Raw genomic sequence first — 25292 nt, 5'->3', positions numbered from 1 at the left:
CTACTGGCCCCAGGCCCTCGGGCTGTGCCCGAGTTTCCAAATTATCAGTCCGCCCCTGGGTGTTACCTAGGGTGGTCTGCATGCAAATGTAATCTGCACTCCTGCAGACTGATACCCACCCATAAAGACATTTTGATATTTGCATAATTCCTCCCAAGTGCAAGTAAACTGCTTAAGAGGAGTACAGAGCTGAGATGTTTTCAGGAAGCTATGTACAGCACCCTGCCAGCCCCTCCCACCAGCCACAATCTACATGCATTGCCTAGAGAAGCAAAGAGACCCAGTGTTGGGTCTAAAATAGTAAATGAAATGAAAACAGAAGGTTTTTATTTTTAAAATGTAAATATGTGAGGGAGGAAAGGCATCATATAAGCAGCATCAACTTCAGTTTTAACATATGGACTAGAAAAACAAAACAAAACCAAGAAATGCAGAAGACTTTAATAAAAAAAAAAGAAAAAAAGAAAATGCTTCAAAAAGGCTTAAAACTAACAATGCCTTTTAAAGACATTTTCCTGGACTTTATGGACAGAAGTAAGACTTTCTTACAGACTGATTGCGAATTCCTGGGCGGTTGGCAACCTTGGCCCGTCCAGGCTGACAGGCAGGTAAAATGAGCCTCGTTGTCCGAAGCTTGCAGGAAAAGAAAACACTGAAGGAGCCGCAGTGATTTATGAGTGAAGTAATACATTGTTTTCTCCATTGAAATATCCCAGATGGGGGGGGCATATTTAACCCAGCAGCCCCCGGGCTCTCTCTGGGGGGAGCTCATGGAAGTGCCTGTCCCTGGGAGCCCTTTGATTAATGGCTGTGGACTCCCTGGGAGTAAGGGGGGGGGGGGTACCGATGGCTGGAGGGAGGGGGGAATATTAATTTCCTATGTAGACATTACCGCAGAGGAGCAGAAGAATCCGTCACCGCCGGTAGGACATACACAAACTTTACAGAAAGCAAAGCGGGATGTCTCATTTCCTGAAAACCAATCATCCCGCATAGATCACAGCTGGTCCTGAATTCCTCCCTCCAGCTTTCCTCCATCGCTCTTCTATCAGATCTACAAAGTTACAACTTCTTTATCCTGGAATCAGTCCTGTTTGTCCTCTAAAACATTGCGTTGCATACGTTCAGCCGCTAGTATGACCGAGGAGTAGCGATACTAGCCAAATGTTTTCCAATACAATTAAATCCTAACTGACCCATAATGATTGATTAATAAGGAATTCACAGAATTGTTCATAAATGTACATTTATTTCAGGTACTTATATAGCGCCGTCAATCTACGCCGCGCTTTACATATATATTGTATATTCACACCAGTCCCTAACCCTCAAGGGGTGTACAATCTAAGGTCCCTAACCCTCAAGGGGCGTACAATCTAAGGTCCCTAACCCTCAAGGGGCGTACAATCTAAGGTCCCTGACCCTCAAGGGGTGTACAATCTAAGGTCCCTAACCCTCAAGGGGCGTACAATCTAAGGTCCCTGACCCTCAAGGGGTGTACAATCTAAGGTCCCTAACCTTCAAGGGGCGTACAATCTAAGGTCCCTAACCCTCAAGGGGCGTACAATCTAAGGTCCCTGACCCTCAAGGGGTGTACAATCTAAGGTCCCTAACCCTCAAGGGGAGTATAATCACAGTGGCTAAATGGTTAGCACTTCCGCCTGGCAGTACTCGGGTCGTTAGTTCATAATCCCAACCACGGCACCACCTGCCTGGAGTTTGCATGTTCTCCCTGTGCCTGCGTGGGTTTCCTCTGGGTACTCTGGTTTCCTCCCATGCTCCAAAGACATGCTGGTAGATGAATTGGCTCCTGTCTACATTGCCCCTAGTATGTGTATGTATGAATGTGAGTTAGGGACCTTAGATTGTACACCCCTTGAGGGTTAGGGACCTTAGATTGTACGCCCCTTGAGGGTGAGGGACCTTAGATTGTACGCCCCTTGAGGGTTAGGGACCTTAGATTTTACGCCCCTTGAGGGTTAGGGACCTTAGATTGTACGCCCCTTGAGGGTTAGGGACCTTAGATTGTACGCCCCTTGAGGGTTAGGGACCTTAGATTGTACGCCCCTTGAGGGTTAGGGACCTTAGATTGTACGCCCCTTGAGGATGAGGGACCTTAGATTGTACACCCCTTGAGGGTTAGGGACCTTAGATTGTACACCCCTTGAGGGTTAGGGACCTTAGATTGTACACCCCTTGAGGGTGAGGGACCTTAGATTGTACACCCCTTGAGGGTTAGGGACCTTAGATTGTGCACCCCTTGAGGGTTAGGGACCTTAGATTGTGCGCCCCTTGAGGGTTAGGGACCTTGGATTGTACGCCCTTTGAGGGTTAGGGACCTTGGATTGTACGCCCCTTGAGGGTTAGGGACCTTAGATTGTGCGCCCCTTGAGGGTTAGGGACCTTAGATTGTACTCCCTTTGAGGGTTAGGGACCTTAGATTGTACGCCCCTTGAGGGTTAGGGACCTTAGATTGTACGCCCCTTGAGGGTTAGGGACTGATGTGAATGTACCAGATATATGTAAAGTGCTGCGTACATTGACGGCGCTATATAAGTACCTGAAATAAATAAATCTAAGGTCCCTAACCCTCAAGGGGCGTACAATCTAAGGTCCCTAACCCTCAAGGGGCGTACAATCTAAGGTCCCTAACCCTCAAGGGGAGTGCAATCTAAGGTCCCTAACCCTCAAGGGGCGTACAATCTAAGGTCCCTAACCCTCAAGGGGTGTACAATCTAAGGTCCCTAACCCTCAAGGGGAGTACAATCTAAGGTCCCTAACCCTCAAGGGGCGTACAATCTAAGGTCCCTAACCCTCAAGGGGCGTACAATCTAAGGTCCCTAACTCACATTCATACATACACATACTAGGGACAATTTAGACAAGAGCCAATTCACCGACCAGCATGTCTTTGGATTGTGGGAGGAAACCGGAGTACCCGGAGGGAACCCACACAGGCACAGGGAGAACATGCAAACTCCAGGCAGGAGGTGCCATGGTTGGGATTTGAGCCGACGACCCGAGTACTGCCAGGCGGAAGTGCTAACCATTTAGCCACTGTGCTGCCCTAAAACATTGTTGTGCGTGAGTAAGGGCCGGTTCACACTCCATGCGTCTCAGTTGCTTTTTTTCTGCATACAAAATGCAGAGAAAGTAGGTTATATGGTGGTCAATGTCATAATTCACATCAGTGCTTGCCGTTCCAGTGCGTTCCGGTTGCAGGAAAAAAAGTAGAACAGGCTGCATTTTTTTCTGCACAGAACTGTACTGGAACGCAGTAAAAAGCATCAAAACTGTACCAGAACGCACCAAAGACGCACTGGAACGCACATGTCTCTATTTCAATTGAAGGAAAAGAGAGTGGGGGGGAATTAACTGGAGCTCATCAAAAACGCACTGAAACTTGCCAAAAATACACTGGAACGCACCTGTCCCTATTTCAATTGAAGGAAAAGAGGGTGGGGGGTAATTAACTGGAACTCATCAAAAACGAACCGGAATGTGCCAAAAATGCGTCAAAACCGCACATGCAAAAAGGCATCTGGACTGCGTTTCTATAGTGCGAACCGGCCCTAAGGGTCGGTTCACACTATAGAAACACAGTCCTGATGCATTCCAGATGCGTTTCTGCATGCGCGTGTTCCGGCGCGTTTTTGATGCGTTCCAGTTCATTTCCCCCCCTCTGTTTTTCTTCAATTTAAATAGGGCCATGTGCGTTCCAGTGAGTTCCAGTGCGTTCCGGTGTGTTTTACTGCGTTCCAGTACAGTTCTGTGCAGTTGATTTTCTGCGTCCGGAACGCACTGGAACTGCGAGTCTTGATGTGAACTATGACATTGACCACCATATCACCTACTTTCTGTGCATTAAGGATGCAGAAAAAAATCAACCAAAACGCATGGAGTGTGAACCGGCCCTAAGGGCCCATTTCCATTTGTAATGTGTACGGCCATGCAATGCAGCGACACACGTGACAACGCACATATTACCGCCATGCAGACGTCTACAGTAAATGAATAAAATAACCATGACCTGAGCCGTGACCAGAGTGTGTCCCCATCCCCCCCCATAAATATTTTGGTGATAAAAGACAACAATCGATGTACCTTCAGCACGTAACAATGTAATAAAATGTGTCATCTTCAGAGACAACTTCAGCCGAGATGCAGATGTACGTCCTCTGTACAGGGCCACGTCGTATGTTGGTGCCAAGGGCGGACTGACAACTCATGGGGCCCCCGGGCAATAGGGGATCATGGGGCCCCTGTGTCCTTGCGCAAACTCAAAAAAGTCTATGAAAAAGGTACCAAGGGCATCTCATGGGGCCCCCTACTGACCCCGGGCCCTTGGGCAGTGCCCGAGTTTCTGAATGGTCAGTCCGCCCCTGGTTGGTGCTATAAATAGTGAGAATTACCTCCCGATCATATTCAGCATGTGTTTTCTACATTCATTTAAAGTGAAGTCGATGTTACATGAAAGGTTCGATGGGGTGTGGCCCCAGACCGATCCCAGCAGACAGTATGAATGGAGTGCTGGGATGTGGGATTCGGGGTTTTTGAGGATTTGGCATTATGAATCTGATGACAATGTGTCAGATTTTATTTTTAATCCGGCGACTGAGAAGGAGAAACTACAAAGTGTTCTGTGGATGGGACAGGCCGCAATCTGGGTGTCAGATGTGCCGAACACGACAATGGCAGACTGATGCTGGAGGGTTCAGAAGAATGACACAGTGACAGTTAGAGATCTCAGGAGACTGACGCAGTGACAGAGATCTTAGAAGATTGACTCAGTGACAGAGATCTCAGAACAATGAACCAGTGACAGAGATCTCTGAATGACACAATGACAGTTAGAGATCTCAGAACAATGACATGGCGACAGTTACAGATCTCAATAAAATGAAACAGTGACAGTTGGGGATCTCAATACAATGACACAGTGACAATTGGAGATCTCAGAACAATAAAACAATGACAGTGTTGGAGATCTCAGAACAATGACATGGTGCCAGTTAGAGATCTCAATTGAATGAAACGGTGACAGTTGGGGATGTCAATACAATGGGACAGTCAAGGTTAGAGATCCCAATACAATGACACAGTGACAGTTGGGGATCTCATAACAATGACACAGTGACAGTTGGGGATCTCAGAACAATAAAACAATGACAGTCAGAGATCTCAGAACAATGACATGGTGACAGTTGGGGATCTCAGAACAATGACACAGTGACAATTGGGGATCTCAGAACAATAAAACAATGACAGTCAGAGATCTCAGAACAATGACATGGTGACAGGTAGAGATATCAGAACAATGAAATGGTGACAGTTGGAGATCTCAATACAATGAAACAGTGACAGTTGGGGATCTCAATACAATCCACAGTGACAGTTAGAGATCCCAATACAATGACACAGTGACAATTGGGGATCTCAGAACAATAAAACAATGACAGTCAGAGATCTCAGAATGATGACATGGTGACAGAAATCTCAGAACAATGACACAGTGACAGTTGCATCACAAGTTAATGCATGGCCACACGGTGCTCATTTGGTGCTGACGGCCAGCCCAACCACACCATGGCAACTCATGGCACTGATCCAGGGCAAGCTGGGTCCCGTGCTTGTGGCACCCCCAGGGAAACCCAAAAAAGCACGCCAGGGCGCTCGCTGCACCCCAGTTGAGAACTCTGCTCTACTCCATCCAAAACTAAAAAAAAGTTCTGGCCTTAGATACATTTTCAGGGGATCTCAGAGATGATCACACTGACCCATGAGAACCCAGTAACACAGGCAGAGAGAAAGAATCATTCCTACCGCCTTCCCTTCTGTTGGAATTGAACGCCTCGTGATGCTGTTGGCTGATCATAAATCGTACGTAAAATCATAAAGTTTGTTATCTAATGTCTCACCCCAGGCGCCAGTCCTGTGTGACCCCTCTCCTCCGGTGACCCCATGTGATGGTATCTGGCTGGGCTCCATGTTATCTGATGGCAGCCACTCCTATCCCATAATAATCCCAGTTATCTCATTAAGGTCTGATTAGACGTGAGCTCTTCATAATGCTAAATAAAACAAACCAAATACCCCGCCAGGGGCCGACACCTGGAGAGACGTCCTGTACCGGGAGGCCGTATGGCTAACTTCTCTCTCTGAAAATGCCACCCGCCTGGCCTTCCCTTAACCCCTTCACACCTGAGGGTAAAACAAATCTTAATGCCTAAGCACAATTTTGCAACGTTGACATGTGTTAGTAAAACTGTCCGTATCATCACAACTACTTTGTACATCCGGGTGGGTTATACCGCGTTTTGTGCAGGAGAAATTGGGCTTTCATTTGGTGGTAAATGGTAATGGATATCTCCTGATTTTTTCTATTATCAAAGACAAACTGGCCCAAAATAATAAAAAAAAATATTTTGTTTTCATTTAACTATTGTGTTTCTTGTTACTAACATAACTTACCACCAAAGAACAACCCAAAATAAATTCTCCAGCTCCTGACAATCGCAGCGATACCATCTATGTGTATGTTATTTGTTATTTGTACCCATAGTACAGCCCAGAAACAATAGTGCGCATTTTGTTTTTGTATTTTTTTTTTTTACCTAAAACACACTGACACTAACTAACACTGATACCATTTTTTTTTAAATCCTGACCTTTGACCCTGACCTTGACCCAAACACTAACCCTGGCACTGAACTAGATCAAACCTTGATCTAGGTATTTGTTCTTTATCTTTTAATATTTATTTATCTTGTTTTTTTGTTTTTTTTACAAACATTTATTTTTTTCCCCTCTATGCCAGAAGTTAGAGAGATACAATGTATCTCTCTCCTCCATTCATAGAGAGAGAGAAAAAACAAACAAGGGGGCCGGGCTGCACAGTGACTGATCACTGTGATAGCCAATCAGAAGCTATCACAGCGATCATGTGACCTGGAATCGGGAGTCCTGGGTCCCGATCGTTAGAATGGGACCCAGTGCTCTCAGTGACACCGCGGTCTTTGTGCTGGGAGTGCACTGTGCGGCACCCTCCCAGTACAAAGACAGGTACGCAAATATGCAGCCCCATGGAAAAAAAGCCCAGTTCTGTGAGGCCGCATATTTGTGTCTCTTCTCCATCTATACCTCCTCCCTTCACCAACTCATACACTCCCACGGCTTCATCTACCACCTCTATGCCGACCACACGCAAATCTACCTCTCCACCCCCCACCTCACCCCCTCAGTCTCCTCCCGAATCACTAGCCTACTGAACGACATATCAGACTGGATGTCGCTCCACTTCCTCAAACTGAACCTCTCCAAAGCCGAGCTCCTAGTCTTCCCCCCAGCCCGGACCCCACCCCCCATTCACTTCTCCATCACATCCAACAATGCCACCATCAAACCCGCCCTGCAGGCCAGAGTACTTGGTGTCATTCTGGACTCCAACCTATCCTTCCAGCCCCAAGTCCAATCTTTAACAAACTTGTGCAGACTCCACCTCCGCAACATGCAGACTCCACCTCCGCAACATGCAGACTCCACCTCCGCAACATGCAGACTCCACCTCCGCAACATCACCAAAATCCGCACGTTCCTAACCCCAGAAACCACTAAACAGCTCATCCACTCCCTCATCATATCACGACTCGACTACTGCAACTCCCTCCTCACTGGCCTGCCTCGCCGCTGGCTATCCCCGCTTCAGTCCATCCTGAATACGGCAGCCAGACTCATCCACCTTTCCAACCGCTCCATCTCCGCCACCCCCCTCTGCCAATCCCTCCACTGGCCTCCACTCAGTGTCCTCCACCCCCCTCTGCCAATCCCTCCACTGGCCTCCACTCAGTGTCCTCCACCCCTCTCTGCCAATCCCTCCACTGGCCTCCACTCAGTGTCCTCCACCTGCCTCTGCCAATCCCTCCACTGGCTTCCACTCAGTGTCCTCCACCCCTCTCTGCCAATCCCTCCACTGGCCTCCACTCAGTGTCCTCCACCCCTCTCTGCCAATCCCTCCACTGGCCTCCACTCAGTGTCCTCCACCCCCCTCTGCCAATCCCTCCACTGGCCTCCACTCAGTGTCCTCCACCCCTCTCTGCCAATCCCTCCACTGGCCTCCACTCAGTGTCCTCCACCCCTCTCTGCCAATCCCTCCACTCAGTGTCCTCCATCCCTCTCTGCCAATCCCTCCACTCAGTGTCCTCCATCCCCCTCTGCCAATCCCTCCACTGGCCTCCACTCAGTGTCTTCCAGCCCCCTCTGCCAATCCCTCCACTGGCTTCCACTCAGTGTCCTCCACCCCCCTCTGCCAATCCCTCCACTGGCTTCTGATTGCCCAACGGATCAAATTCAAAATCCTAACACTGACGTACAAAGCCGTCCACCATACTGCCCCGAACTACATCACTGACCTAATATCCAAGTACCGCCCTCGAACCCCCTGTGTATCGCATTGTTATTGTACTGTCTCGTGTATCGTCTCCCATTATATTGTAAAGCTCTAATCGAACTGTTTTCGCTGTATAAATACTGTATTATTATAATAATAATAATACTAAAAGGGGCAAGGTGAACTAAATACATGTAGCCCAGATTGTAGGAGCCGTTCGCCCTTTTGGGGCTTTCAAAACTACTTCATTGTATAATGGAGGGTGGCAACGCGTTTCAGAGCCTGCTGTTTTACAGGCTTCATCAGTGCCCCACCTGTTTGTAAATAAATATATATATATATATATATACACACACATTTTAATTTTTTTTATTTAATTTTTTAAATAATGTGGTGGCTGGATTTTAAATTTGTGTTCATTAATTCTAATATTTGGAATTTAACCCCTTCCTGCCGACGTCACACAAATATGCGGCCTCACGGAACTGGGCTTTTTTCCATGGGGCCGCATATTTGCGTACCTGTCTTTGTGCTGGGGGCGCGCCGCTCGGCACACTCCCAGCACTGAGACCGCGGTATCACTGAGAGCAACGGGTCCCGTTCTAACGATCAGGACCCGGGACTCCCGGTCCCGGGTCATATGATCGCTGTGATAGCCTCTGATTGGCTATCACAGTGATCAGTCACTGTGCAGCCCGACCCCCTTGTTTTTTTCTCTATCTATGAATGGATGAGAGAGATACATTGTATCCCTCTAACTCCTGGCATAGAGGGAAGAAAAAATGTTTGTTAAAAAAAAAAAAAAAAGATAAATAAAATATTAAAAAAATAAAGAAAAATACCTAGATTATTATACAGGACATACAGTGGGGATCGAAAGTTTGGGCACCCCAGCTAAAAATTTGTATTAATGTGCATAAAGAAGCCAAGGAAAGATGGAAAAATCTCCAAAAGGCATCAAATTACAGATTAGACATTCTTATAATATGTCAACAAAAGTTAGATTTTATTTCCATCATTTACACTTTCAAAATAACAGAAAACAAAAAAATGGCGTCTGCAAAAGTTTGGGCACCCTGCAGAATTTATAGCATGCACTGCCCCCTTTGCCAAGCTGAGACCTGCCAGTGTCATGGATTGTTCTCAATCATCGTCTGGGAAGACCAGGTGATGTCAATCTCAAAGGTTTTAAATGCCCAGACTCATCTGACCTTGCCCCAACAATCAGCACCATGGGTTCTTCTAAGCAGTTGTCTAGAAAACTGAAACTGAAAATAGTTGACGCTCACAAAGCTGGAGAAGGCTATAAGAAGATAGCAAAGCGTTTTCAGATGTCAATATCCTCTGTTCGGAATGTAATTAAGAAATGGCAGTCATCAGGAACAGTGGAAGTTAAAGCAAGATCTGGAAGAACAAGAAAAATATCAGACAGAACAGCTCGCAGGATTGTGAGAAAACCAATTCAAAACCCACGTTTGACTGCACGATCCCTCCAGAAAGATCTGGCAGACACTGGAGTTGTGGTCACTATTCCACTATAAAGAGATACTTGTACAAATATGGTCTTCATGGAAGAGTCATCAGAAGAAAACCTCTTCTATGTCCTCACCACAAAAATCATCGTTTGAACTTTGCAAATGAACATATAGACAAGCCTGATGCATTTTGGAAACAAGTTCTGTGGACCGATGAGGTTAAAATTGAACTTTTTGGCCGGAATGAGCAAAGGTACGTTTGGAGAAGAAGGGGCACAGAATTTAATGAGAAGAACCTCTGTCCAACTGTTAAGCATGGGGTTGGATCAATCATGCTTTGGGGTTGTGTTGCAGCCAGTGGCACAGGGAACATCTCACGAGTAGAAGGAAAAATGGATTCAATAAAATTTCAGCAAATTTTGGATGGTAACTTGATGCCATCTGTGAAAAAGCTGAAGTTAAAGAGAGGATGGCTTCTACAAATGGATAATGATCCTAAACACACCTCGAAATCCACGGGGGTTTACATCAAGAGGCGTAAACTGAAGGTTTTGCCATGGCCTTCACAATCTCCTGACCTCAACATCATTGAAAATCTATGGATAGACCTTAAAAGAGCCGTGCGTGACAGACAGCCCAGAAATCTCAAAGAACTGGAAGACTTTTGTAAGGAAGAATGGGCAAAGATACCTCAAACAAGAATTGAAAGACTCTTGGCTGGCTACAAAAAGCGTTTACAAGCTGTGATACTTGCCAAAGGGGGCAGTACAAGATATTAACTCTGCAGGGGGCCCAAACTTTTGCAGACGCCATTTTTTTGTTTTCTGTTATTTTGAAAGTGTAAATGATGGAAATAAAATCTAACTTTTGTTGACATATTATAAGAATGTCTAATCTGTAATTTGATGCCTTTTGGAGATTTTTCCATCTTTCCTTGGCTTCTTTATGCACATTAATACACATTTTTAGCTGGGATGCCCAAACTTTCGATCCCCACTGTATACAGTGCTGACAGTTTGCAAGTTCAGTGTGAGGGTTAGTGTTTAGGTCAGGGTCAAAGGTCAGAATTTAAAAAAAAATTGGTATCAGTGTCAGTTAGTGTTAGTGTGTTTCAGGTAAAAAAAAAAAAAAAGACAAAAACAAAATGCGCACTATTGTTTCTGGGCGGTACTACGGGTACAAACAACAAATAACATACACATATATGGTATCGCTGCGGTTGTCAAGAGCTGGAGAATTTATTTTGGGTTGTTCTTTGGTGGTAGGTTATGGTAGTAACAAGAAACACACAGCTAAATAAAAAAAAATGATTTTTTTTTTTACTCTTTCGGGCCAGTTTGATAATAAAAAAAAAATCAGGAGATATCCATTACCATTTACCACCAAATGAAAGCCCAATTTGTCCTGAAAAAACTGTGGTATAATCCACTCGGATGTACGAAGTAGTTGTGATGATACGGACGGTTTTACTATCACATGTCAACGTTGCAGAATTGTGCTTAGGCATTTACATTTGTTTTACCCTCAGGCGTGAAGGGGTTAAGCTAAGTACTGTAAATGGTAGTATTGCCCTCTGTGGGTGGGAAGGGGTTACTGTAGTCTCTTTAATATCAACTTTTTTTTTCCAGGCAGTCACAAATCATTGCTGATGGTCCTAAAAGAACTGATGTTAGTACAACACTGACATCCTCGAAATAGTAACAGGAAGCCTGTGTTGTAGTAACAGCTGAGCTGCCTCTTGAAACAGATGCAAGTCAGCTGCTGTTTGGAGGGTAGCATTGCCCCCCTGTAGGTGGGATGTGCTACTGCTTTCATAGTCCCAACTTTTTTTTTTTGACGATCGCAAATAATTGCTGTCAGCCCAAAAGAATCAGAAATCAGTATAATATTATTAACACCTTTGAACAGTAATGCCGGCCATAGATGGCTCAATAATTGGCCGATTTTTGCACCATTAGTGGGTTAATTGGTCGGCCGTTTTTTTGGGTTTTGGCACATTTTTATTGTCGGTAAAGTTGGAAAATTCACAGCCGATTTTGACGATTGGACGATTTTCCCGGCAATGATCGTTTTACTGATAAAAAATCTGCGCATGAGCCGTGACCTGGAAGAAGAAAAAGAAGAAGTCCAGTCCGCTATTATATTTGACATGAAAAAGTCTTGCGGTTGCAACAATGTATCTATTTGTATCCAAATAAAACCATCTGTATCCGAAATGGATACAAATAGATACATTGTTGCAACCGCAAGACTTTTTCATGTCAAATATAATAGCGAAGCTCTCTGCAGGGACAGAAGTAATTATGGGGTTAAATGCCGGCCGTAGATGGGACGAAAATCAGCTGATTTTGTTACCGTTGGAGGTAACGTCGTCCGATCGACCGATTTTTTGTTTTCGACCCGTCTATGGCCTGCATAACAGGGTGTCTGTGTCTTGCTAACAGCTGAGTTGCCTCTTGAAACAGATGCAAGTCGGCTGCTATTTCTTCCTGTGTGGCCTTCTGACAACCTAAATACTATCTCTTGCTCGGCTTTGTCTCCAGACACAATCAGAAAGCTGTTATTGCTGAAAGTTTCCAAAAAAAAAGCTTAAAGGCTTAGTCGTCTCTTGAAACAGATGTGAGTCAGCTGCTTGTTTTCCATGGGTGTCCTTCCTTCTGCCTGGTGCTTGGCTTCCTCTCCCGTAGTTCAGCAGAGACGGCCAGTCAGAAAGCAGTAGAGGAGTTCTTGCTGAAGGTAGCCAAGAGTCTGCATACAATGTACTAGCTAAGTAGCCTCTTGAAACAGATGCAGGTCAGCTGATTTTTTTTTTGTGTGCCCCTCCTTCCGCTTGCTGCTTTGCTTTCTCTCCAGCAGATCAGCCGAGACAGCCGTAGAGGTGTTCTTTTCGAATGTAGCCAAGAGACAACTAATTAGCTAAGATGTCTCTTGAAACAGATGCAAGTCGGCAGCTTATTTTCCTTGTGCTTTCCCCCTTCCACCTGGTGCTTGGCTTTCTCTCCAGCAGTTCAACAGAGAAAGCCAATCAGAAATAAGTAGAGGAGTTCTTGCTGATTGTATCCAGGAGACAACGTAATAGCTGAGTTGTCTCTTGAAACAGATGCAAGTCAGCTGCCTGTATCCCTGTGTGTCCCTCCTTCCGCCTAGTGCTCGGGTTTCTCTCCAGTGCATCAGAGACAGCCAATCAGAAACAAGTAAAGGAACTCTTGCTGAATACTTACTAACTTAGGTTGTCTCTCGAAACAGGTAGAAATCAGCTGCTTATTTTCCCTGTATGTCCCACCTTCTGCCTAGTGCTCAGATTTCTCTCCAGTACTTCATCAGAGACAGCCAATCAGAAACAAGTAGAGAAGTTCTTGCTGAATGTATCCAGGAGACAACTTACTAGCTGAGTTGTCTCTAGAAACAGATGCAAGTCAGCTGTCTGTATCCCTGTGTTTCCCTCCTTCTGCCTGGTGCTCGGATTTCTCTCCAGTATTTCATCAGAGACAGCCAATCAGAAACAAATAAAAGAGCTCTTGCTGAATACTTACTAACTTAGGTTGTCTCTTGAAACAGGTAGAAATCAGCAGCTCATTTTCCCTGTATGTCCCACCTTCCGCCTGGTGCTTGGCTTTCTCTCCAGCAGTTCACAGAGGCAGTCAGGAATCAGTTTTTGACAGGAATATGCAGTCAAGAGACAACTTGCTTCTGCAGACAGCATGGAGCAAGTGTCCATTCACACTTGTGCGACTTCAGAATCCTGCGATTTTCATTGCGACTTTACAGTGCGACTTTGGCTTTGACCGAACATAATTGTTTCTGCTGTACAAAGTCGCGTACAAGTCGCATGTACAACATTCAGGTGCGACTTTCATGCGACTTTGGAGGGTTTACATTGAAGTCCATGGCCATCAAGTCACATGGACCAAAGTAGTGCAGGAACTACTTTGAAGTCGCATAGATATGTATGGTACCCATTGAGAAACATAGGAGGGGGGGGGGCGACTTATCATGCGACTTTGGAGGGTTTACATTGAAGTCCATGGCCATCAAGTCACATGGACCAAAGTAATGCAGGAACTACTTTGAGGTCACATAGATATGTATGGTACCCATTGAGAAACATGGGAGGGGGGGGACTTATCATGCGACTTTGGAGGGTTTACATTGAAGTCCATGGCCATCAAGTCACATGGACCAAAGTAGTGCAGGAACTACTTTGAGGTCACATAGATATGTATGGTACCCATTGGGAAACATGCGGCGGGGGGGGGGCGACTTATCATGCGACTTTGGAGGGTTTACATTGAAGTCTATGGCCCTCACGTCACATGAAAGTCGGACCAAAGTAGTGGAGGAACTACTTTGAAGTCGCTGCGACACAGATATATATGGTACTCATTGGGAAACATGGGGGGGGGGCGACTTGTCATGTGACTTTGGACCCCAGAGTGGCATGACAAGTCGCATAAGTGTGACTGGGCTGTAAAGGGAAGGCCATTGATGACGCCCAGTCTGGGGTGTTTGGTATTCTGTGTCCGGCAGAGACATCCCGGGTAACTCTCTCTGACACCCTCTCTTGGCAGAACCTCAACGTGTCGTTCCAGGGTTGCGGCATGGACTCGCTGAGCGTGCGCGTGTTGGACACCGACACCATCAGCCAATGCAAAGAGAAGATCCTGGAGGCATTCTGCAAGAACCTGCCCTATTCTCAGTGGCCTCAGGTGGAGGATGTGGATTTGGGTGAGTGTCGCCGTCCGCGTGTTCTCTCATCCAGCCCTGACTGCTCCTCCCCTGTGGACTACAGACCACCTCCCCTCCCCGTGTATTATGGAAGTGAGCGGGAGTTGATTTCCAATCTAAACAACACCTCCTGTTCTAGAGTGACAACGCCGCTTCTCCATAGACAGAGTACAGGGAGGGTTGTCACCCTTGAACAGGAAAGATGTTACTGACAGCATAACCAGGTGAAAGTAAAGGGGGAAAAAAAGCATAAAAAAAAAAGAAAACAAATTCACCCACCACACATGAGGACCGGTAAGATGCAATGTGTGACATCTGTGTTCTTGGGCACTATTCCTCCCACTGACACCAATGACGGGGCACTATTCCTCCCACTGACACCAATGACGGGGCACTATTCCTCCCACTGACACCAATGACGGGGCACTATTCCTCCCACTGACACCAATGACGGGGCACTATTCCTCCCACTGACACCAATGATGGGGCACTATTCCTCCCACTAACACCAATGATGGGACACTATTCCTCCCACTGACACCAATGATGGGGCACTATTCCTCCCACTGACACCAATGATGGGGCACTATTCCTCCCACTGACACCAATGATGGGGCACTATTCCTCCCACTGACACCAATGATGGGGCACTATTCCTCCCACTGACACCAATGATGGGGCACTATTCCTCCCACTGATACCAATGATGGGGCACTATTCCTCATACTGACACCAATGATGGGGCACTATTCCTCCCACTGACACCAATGATGGGGCACTATTCCTCCCACTGACACCAATGATGGGGCACTATTCCTCCCACTGACACCAATGATGGGGCACTATTCCTCCCACTGACACCAATGATGGGGCACTATTCCTCCCACTGACACCAATGATGGGGCACTATTCCTCCCACTGACACCAATGATGGGGCACTACTCCTCCCACTGACACCAATGATGGGGCACTACTCCTCCCACTGACACCAATGATGGGGCACTATTCCCCCCCACTGACACCAATGATGGGGCACTATTCCTCCCACTGATACCAATGATGGGGCACTATTCCTCCCACTGACACCAATGATGGGGCACTATTCCTCCCACTGACACCAATGATGGGGCACTATTCCTCCCACTGACACCTATGATGGGGCACTATTCCCCCCCACTGACACCAATGATGGGGCACTATTCGTCCCACTGACACCAATGATGGGGCACTATTCCCCCCCACTGACACCAATGATGGGGCACTATTCGTCCCACTGACACCAATGATGGGGCACTATTCCTCCCACTGACACCAATGATGGGGCACTATTCCTCCCACTGATACCAATGATGGGGTCCTATTCCTCCCACTGACACCAATGATGAGTCACTATTCCTCCCACTGACACCAATGATGGGGCACTATTTCTCCCACTGACACCAATGATGGGGCACTATTCCTCCCACTGACACCAATGATGGGGCACTATTCCTCCCACTGATACCAATGATGGGGCACTATTCCTCCCACTGACACCAATGATGGGGCACTATTCCTCCCACTGACACCAATGATGGGGCACTACTCCTCCCACTGACACCAATGATGGGGCACTATTCCTCCCACTGACACCAATGATGGGGCACTATTCCTCCCACTGACACCAATGATGGGCACTATTCCTCCCACTGACACCAATGATGGGGCACTATTCCTCCCACTGACACCAATGATGGGTCACTATTCCTCCCACTGACACCAATGATGGGGCACTATTCCTCCCACTAACACCAATGATGGGGCACTATTCCTCCCACTGACACCAATGATGGGGCACTATTCCTCCCACTGACACCAATGATGGGGCACTATTCCTCCCACTGACACCAATGATGGGGCACTATTCCTCCCACTGACACCAATGATGGGGCACTATTCCTCCCACTGACACCAATGATGGGGCACTATTCCTCCCACTGACACCAATGATGGGGCACTATTCCTCCCACTGACACCAATGATGGGGCACTATTCCTCCCACTGACACCAATGATGGGGCACTATTCCTCCCACTGACACCAATGATGGGGCACTATTCCTCCATCTAATACCAATGATGGGGCACTATTCCTCCCACTGACACCAATGATGGGGCACTATTCCTCCCACTGACACCAATGATGAGGCACTATTCCTCCCACTGACACCAATGATGGGGCACTATTCCTCCCACTGACACTGTTTTTCTAGCCATTGCTCCGGACCTTGTGTGTGGTGAGGGTCCCCCCCCCTCCCACCACCATCACTGCTCCCTGGGCACCTGCCCCTCTTACCCACCCCTTGTCCCGCCCTGTTAATTGATTTTAATCAGTCGGCAAACCTCAATCAACCTTTGGAATTAAAGCTCAGGTCCAAAGACAAAAGTTTCATTTTAGTTTTGATACAAGTGAGGAAGGATTGGAGCCTCTGTCAGGTTTTTTATTGCTGTTGGGAGATTTACCCACACTTCCTTTTCTGGTGACACCAAGACAGGAAGTGAATTTTTTTTGTTTTGCGGGGACAGATGACAATTATCGGACAGCACAGCCTACAAAGGATCAGTGGAGGCTCTGGCAGCATCAGGGAAGATGCGCTATGTTTTTCCTTGCTCAGGGTGGCCACACACAGCAGTTTAAATCCAAATCGTTGGCGGTGCGGAAGGCGGAGACGGTGAAGATCGACAACGAGCCGTTCATGTTCGGGCGTTCACGTTTACATCTTCTTCCTCTGCAGAATGGTTCGCCTCCATTTCCCAACGCTTCATCCTACGAGATCTGGATGATACGTCACTCATGGAGGACGGAAGGAAGAAGCTGAACACGCTGTCACATTACAAGGTACCGCCATTAACCACATTGATCCCAACACTGACCCCTCAGGTCCATTCATGGTCAGGCTGTGCAGATCATTATAGTAAAACATGCTCTGAAGTCCATTTTGTGGTGTTCGGCCCTGAGGAAGGGGAGTGGTTTGGCCCCTGAAACGCGTTGGGAACCATTATAGTGACGTGGACTCCTCAATATCCTGCTGCCAGCTAAATGTATCAGAAAAGATGAATATGAAGCGCTGGACTCAGATCCTTTGTCATTTGGTTGGTCGGCACCTTATGAGTCCATAAACATCCATTAGTCCACAAAATGAGGCAACAAGAAGATAGAATGTTTCCAACGCATTTCGGGGCCAAACAACCCCCTTCGTCAGGGCTTGATTAAGATGTGGAAAAGTTTCCCATAAGAACTGTCAATTGTGATGGGTGGCCAGGGGTCAGTAAAAGCAGGTGGTTGAGCCGTGGTTCTATCGCCCCCCAACTGCCCAACCTGAATACAGAAATACAGCCACTCAGATCTGTACCCATGCCGCAGTCACAATGGTCACATGATCACTGATCCTTCCAAACCCCCCCAAACAATAAAGTGTTACTAAACCCCGGACCCCGCATTCACTATATCCATTCTCCCGGACTCCGCATTCAGTGTATCCGCTCTCCCCGGACCCCGCATTCACTATATCCGCTCTCCCCGGACCCTGCATTCACTATATCCGCTCTCCCCGGACCCCGCATTCACTATATCCGCTCTCCCCGGACCCCGCATTCACTATATCCGCTCTCCCTGGACCCTGCATTCACTATATCTGCTCTCCCCGGACCCTGCATTCACTATATCTGCTCTCCCCGGACCCCGCATTCACTATATCTGGTCTCCCAGGACCCTGCATTCACTATATCCGCTCTCCCCGGACCCCGCATTCACGATATCCGCTCTCCCCAGACCCTGCATTCACTGTATCCGCTCTCCCCAGACCCTGCATTCACTATATCCGGTCTCCCCGGACCCCGCATTCACTATATCCGCTCTCCCCGGACCCTGCATTCACTATATCCGCTCTCCCCAGACCCTGCATTCACTATATCCGCTCTCCCCAGACCCTGCATTCACTATATCCGCTCTCCCCGGACCCTGCATTCACTATATCCGCTCTCCCCGGACCCCACATTCACTATATCCGCTCTCCCCGGACCCCGCATTCACTATATCCGCTCTCCCCAGACCCTGCATTCACTATATCCGCTCTCCCCAGACCCCGCATTCACTATATCCGCTCTCCCCGAACCCTGCATTCACTATATCCGCTCTCCCCAGACCCTGCATTCACTATATCCGCTCTCCCCGGACCCTGCATTCACTATATCCGCTCTCCCCGGACCCCACATTCACTATATCCCCTCTCCCCGGACCCCGCATTCACTATATCCGCTCTCCCCGGACCCCGCATTCACTATATCCGCTCTCCCCGGACCCCGCATTCACTATATCCGCTCTCCCCGGACCCCGCATTCACTATATCCGCTCTCCCCGGACCCCGCATTCACTATATCCGCTCTCCCCGGACCCCGCATTCACTATATCCGCTCCCCCCGGACCCCGCATTCACTATATCCGCTCTCCCCGGACCCCGCATTCACTATATCCGCTCTCCCTGGACCGTGCATTCACTATATCTCGTCTCCCCGGACCCCGCATTCACTATATCTGGTCTCCCCGGACCCCGCATTCACTATATCTGGTCTCCTCAGACCCCGCATTCACGATATCCGCTCTCCCCGGACCCCGCATTCACTATATTCGCTCTCCCCGGACCCCGCATTCACTATATCCGCTCTCCCCAGACCCCGCATTCACTATATCCGCTCTCCCCAGACCCCGCATTCACTATATCCGCTCTCCCCAGACCCCGCATTCACTATATCCGCTCTCCCCAGACCCTGCATTCACTATATCCGCTCTCCCCGGACCCCGCATTCACTATATCCACTCTCCCCGGACCCCGCATTCACTATATCCCCTCTCCCCGGACCCTGCATTCACTATATCCGCTATCCCTGGACCCCGCATTCACTATATCTGGTCTCCCCGGACCCTGCATTCACTATATCCGCTCTCCCCGGACCCTGCATTCACTATATCCGCTCTCCCCGGACCCTGCATTCACTATATTCGCTCTCCCCGGAGCCTGCATTCACTATATCTGGTCTCCCCGGACCCCGCATTCACTATATCTGCTCTCCCCGGACCCCGCATTCACTATATCTGGTCTCCCGGGACCCTGCATTCACTATATCTGCTTTCCCCGGACCCCGCATTCACTATATCTGGTCTCCCCGGACCCTGCATTCACTAGATCTGGTCTCCCCGGACCCTGCATTCACTATATCTGGTCTCCCTGGACCCTACATTCGTATACCACGGGGCCCCATACAGCCAACATGACAGGGCCCCCCTCCGCAAATAAAAGCACAGTTTACTAGGCTTCAATTATGAATGAACACAGCAAGCAATTGGTACTGATCACTCATTTTGTTCATTCAGGAAAGGAAGGGGCTGGTAAATGTGACATATTTCCTGGACCCTTCCCCCACTCTCCATTCTGAAGGATCCTATTGTGTGCTTGCAGCTGCCGATGGGAAGGGAAGTCGGCAGCACTGCGGGGGTGGGGGCACACAGGGGGGCCAGGGCAGCAGAGGGAACATGTGTTGTACCCAGGGAGGGTGATGGGTGCAGTGGGGGGGTCAGTCACTGGAACCAATCCCCTGTATGGCTCTCTCTGCAGCAGCTGAAAGGCAGCGGGAGGGAGAGGAGAAGAAGCCGGCTTTCAGAGATCCATACAGGGGATCGGTTCCAGTCATTGACCCCCTCCCCCCCACCACCACCACCGTGCCGATCACCCCCTCTGCCCACATCCGAATCACCCAGCTGCCTGGGCCCCGTACTGGAGGACTGGGGGTCCCCCCTTCTCCACGGCCCTGATTGCATTCCCTGGTCACGTGGAGTAGTGGGACTGTATAGGACGAGCCCACAGTGTGCAGTAAATGTCGGTCTGACATTGTTTTCCCGTCTCACAGGTCTGTGATGGAGCTTCGTTGGCCATGAGCTTGAAGGACCAGAGAGATAACACATTGGGGCGAGGTGAGCTGAGAATCACATGGCCGGGCGGGGCACAATGGCTGCGACAACGGCGTTCAGTTCCGTCAAATATGACACATTCTGATTGGCTCTGATTTCAAAGCAGAAGTTTTATCCTCCTGGGTTCCACCCCCTTCATCCACATTAATGACGTTTCTATATCAAATCCTTCTCTTTTCTTTGTGTGCTCTATGGTAGCACTGGGTCTCTGTAGTTCTCTATGCAATGCAGGCAGATTATGGCTGAAGGGGGAGCAGGGGGCATCAGAGTGCTGTGCATAGCTTGCTGAAAACAGGGCATGTGATATTGATTGAAAGAACGTAATTCATGAAAGGGGCGGGGCCAGGGACAGTCAGGCTGGGGAGGAAAGGCCTTGATGATGCTGGACATCCTCCAGCCTGGCAACGAGGCGGAGCTCTATCTGACTTACTGCAGCTTCTAATGCACATTGTGAGAAGCTCACAGTGTGCAGTGACATCAGAGGAAGCTATTCCAGTCCAGGAGACGAGCCGCTACAACTCCAAGACTGAAGGGGAGGAGCCGCTACAACTCCAAGTCTGAAGGGGAGGAGCCGCTACAACTCCAAGACTGAAGGGGAGGAGCCGCTACAACTCCAAGTCTGAAGGGGAGGAGCTGCTACAACTCCAAGACTGAACAGAAGGAGCCGCTACAACTCCAAGACTGAAGGGGAGGAGCTGCTACAACTCCAAGGCTGAAGGGGAGGAGTCACTACAACTCCAAGACTGAAGGGGAGGAGTCGCTACAACTCCAAGACTGAAGGGGAGGAGCCGCTACAACTCCAAGACTGAAGGGGAGGAGCTTCTACAACTCCAAGGCTGAAGGGGAGGAGTCGCTACAACTCCAAGGCTGAAGGGGAGGAGCCGCTACAACTCCAAGGCTGAAGGGGAGGAGCTTTCACACTTTTTTGCATTAAAAAAAAAAGTGGAAGAAAACCGCATGACCATTAAATTCTGTGGAACGCTCACACCGAGCAGTTGCAGGATCATTGCCCCGCTTGCTGCATTTTTGGTGCGGTAAAAAAAAAATGCACCTCCCCATTAAAATGAATGGAAGATGCAGCAGAAACACACCTGTGGTTATGTTTTTGGTGCGTTTTTTTGAGTCACATGTCTATTTTCACTGGTGCAAAACGCACCGGAAACCGAGTTTCCAAAATGATCAGTCCACCCCTGGGTCTGACTCAGCGGGGGAGGGGGGGGGGTGTATCGCATCTCTGCAGAGGGACCACTGCTTCCACACAGAGCATAAGGGTCCTTTTCTGAATCAATCAAGAAATTCATGTGACGACCAGCATCCTGACCACCCCAACGGCCCCGACTGCACAAATTGCATCCGGTGTGCTGCTCACTGGAATCCTCAGTGGGAGGTCTGCTCAAGAGCCTTGTGAAAAACCTGCTGAATCTGGCTGCAGTGAGTGATGGAAAATATAGATTACCTGAGCAGGCTTTCTTTTAACTGTGTTTTCTTTGTTTTTTTTTTTTTGTTTTTTTTGTTTAATTATTTTTTTGTTTTTGATTATTTATTTTTTTTTTTTTTTTTCTTTGTTTTTTTTAATCTTAAAGGCTTTTTTGTCTTTTTTTGTTTCAGCGAAAGACCTGGACACTGACAAGTACTTCCATTTGGTAAATTATTTACAATATTGTCCCTTTTAGGTCCATTCTAAGCAGGAAATGTTTGTAGAAAATGATTTTATAAACTATTAACTTAAATATTTGTAATAACTATTACAATTTAAATGAAATATTTTAAAATCCAATAAATAAATCTTAACAGTGAACATCAGATTATACGCTTACAGTATATACAGACGACCAGACAAAATCCCTCTGAAGTGGCTGGTTTTCTATTTTTTTTTTTTTTACATTTATACTTTAATATTTATTTAAATTATTGTTTAAAATATTAACTTAAATATTTGTAATAACTATTACAATTTAAATTAAATATTTTAAATCCATTAAATAAATATTTACAGTGAACATCAGATTATACGCTTACAGTATATACAGACGACCAGACAAAATCCCTCTGAAGATGCTAGTTTTCTATTTTTTATTTGTATTTTTTTTACATATTTACTTTAATATTTATTTAAATTATTTTTTTAAAATAGTAACTTAAATTTTTGTAATAACTATTACAATTTAAATGAAATATTTTAAAATACAATAAATAAATCTTAACAGTGAACATCAGATTATACACTTACAGTATATATAGACGACCAAACAAAATCCCTCTGAAGTGGCTGGTTTTCTATTTTTTTTTTTTTACATTTATACTTTAATATTTATTTAAATTATTTTTTTTAAATATTAACTTAAATATTTGTAATAACTATTACAATTTAAATTAAATATTTTAAATCCATTAAATAAATATTTACATTGAACATCAGATTATACGCTTACAGTATATACAGACGACCAGACAAAATCCCTCTGAAGTGGCTGGTTTTCTATTTTTTTTTTTTTTACATTTATACTTTAATATTTATTTAAATTATTTTTTTTAAATATTAACTTAAATATTTGTAATAACTATTACAATTTAAATTAAATATTTTCAAATCCATGAAATAAATCTTAACATTGAACATCAGATTATATGCTTACAGTATATACAGACGACCAGACAAAATCCCTCTGAAGTGGCTAGTTTTCTATTTTTTATTTGTATTTTTTTTACATATTTACTTTAATATTTATTTAAATTATTTTTTTAAAATAGTAACTTAAATTTTTGTAATAACTATTACAATTTAAATGAAATATTTTAAAATACAATAAATAAATCTTAACAGTGAACATCAGATTATACACTTACAGTATATACAGACGACCAGACAAAATCCCTCTGAAGTGGCTGGTTTTCTATTTTTTTTTTTTTACATTTATACTTTAATATTTATTTAAATTATTTTTTTTAAATATTAACTTAAATATTTGTAATAACTATTACAATTTAAATTAAATATTTTAAATCCATTAAATAAATATTTACATTGAACATCAGATTATACGCTTACAGTATATATAGACGACCAGACAAAATCCCTCTGAAGTGGCTAGTTTTCTATTTTTTATTTGTATTTTTTTTACATATTTACTTTAATATTTATTTAAATTATTTTTTTAAAATAGTAACTTAAATTTTTGTAATAACTATTACATTTTAAATGAAATATTTTAAAATCCAATAAATAAATCTTAACAGTGAACATCAGATTATACGCTTACAGTATATACAGACGACCAAACAAAATCCCTCTGAAGTGGCTGGTTTTCTATTTTTTTTTTTTTTACATTTATACTTTAATATTTATTTAAATTATTTTTTTTAAATATTAACTTAAATATTTGTAATAACTATTACAATTTAAATTAAATATTTTAAAATCCATTAAATAAATATTTACATTGAACATCAGATTATACGCTTACAGTATATATAGACGACCAGACAAAATCCCTCTGAAGTGGCTGGTTTTCTATTTTTTATTTGTATTTTTTTTACATATTTACTTTAATATTTATTTAATTTTTTTTTTTTTAAATATTAACTTAAATATTTGTAATATTTATTACAATTTAAATGAAATATTTTTAATGATGTAATAAATCCTAAAGTTGAACACCAGATTATACGCTTATATATAGACGTACAAACAAAATTACCCCAAACCTTGCCTGAAGTGCAAATTTAACAAATGACAGCTCCCTGCTGCTTGGATGTGATTTGATGTTTAAATTTGATCTTCACCAAAGAAAAAAAATGTAAGCGCGCTGTCAAAATTAAAAAAAAAAAAACTTTGCTGAGAACTCTCATCACTTTGATAAAGTTTGACCTGTTTTCACTCAACTTTTTTCAGCACTTCAATCGTCCTGAATTGTTCCAAGGTCATCCTTCTCAGTCCTGGGGGGGGGGGGAGGGAACCTATAGGATCAAATTTTTTTTAAAAATGTGTATTTTTAGAAATAAAACTGATGGAGACGGGCGGGTTATGAGATAATATTACAGATATTACAGAAGTCTGTGTAATTGGAATCAGGCCGCCGCGTGCCTGCGATAACACCGCCAGACAGGAATTTGGGGTCATTCGAGGAATGCCGGGTTATTGTAACCCCCCCCCCCTTCTACCTCTCTCTCACCGCCTGCTGTAAAATTAGCTTGCGGTCACACAGACGGTTTTTATTTCCAGATATTAACAAAGACATGGAAGTAACACGCATCGTGTACGTGAGCATATCCCCCTTCGTATGGTCTCCATGGGGGGCCATCCTGCCTGCAGCTGATGGAAAGAGACTTCCAATTTTAGCAGACTAGAGTCAGGGGTCTACGGGATGACGTCATCTTTCCTGACCTCGGGCCCTTCCGTACACTGTAAAGGCAACTGGGGGGTTCGAGGTGAAACGCCTGCCAAAATTTTCATTTTATTTATTTTTTTTATTCAATGTACGCAGCGCTTCACATATAGTCAGGTCCATAAATATTGGGACATGGACACAATTCTAACATTTTTGGCTCTATACACCACCACAATGGATTTGAAATGAAACAAACAAGATGTGCTTTAACTGCAGACTGTCAGCTTTAATTTGAGGGTATTTACATCCAAATCAGGTGAACGGTGTAGGAATTACAACAGTTTGCATATGTGCCTCCCACTTGTTAAGGGACCAA

The 25292-nt window shown here is 45.6% G+C and overlaps 1 protein-coding gene across 1 annotated transcript in view; it reads left to right on the top strand.

Annotated features, from left to right (window-relative positions):
* The window catches only part of PLXND1 (plexin D1), a gene marked incomplete at its 5' end in the record, with an annotated part of 120189 nt that overhangs the window by 71358 nt on the left and 23539 nt on the right, over positions 1 to 25292 (top strand). Inside the window, 4 exons of the mRNA XM_089663338.1 lie at positions 14430 to 14586; positions 17359 to 17462; positions 20528 to 20591; positions 22197 to 22231. Of these exons, the coding sequence (XP_089519464.1) occupies positions 14430 to 14586; positions 17359 to 17462; positions 20528 to 20591; positions 22197 to 22231 (360 nt within the window). The remainder of the gene's footprint in view (positions 1 to 14429; positions 14587 to 17358; positions 17463 to 20527; positions 20592 to 22196; positions 22232 to 25292) is intronic.

Source organism: Staurois parvus, unplaced genomic scaffold, assembly GCF_062004578.1.
Source record: "Staurois parvus isolate SC_StPar_1 unplaced genomic scaffold, SC_StPar_1.0 ptg001670l, whole genome shotgun sequence".
NCBI lineage: Eukaryota > Metazoa > Chordata > Amphibia > Anura > Ranidae > Staurois > Staurois parvus.
This window is presented reverse-complemented; position numbering and strand designations above follow the sequence as displayed.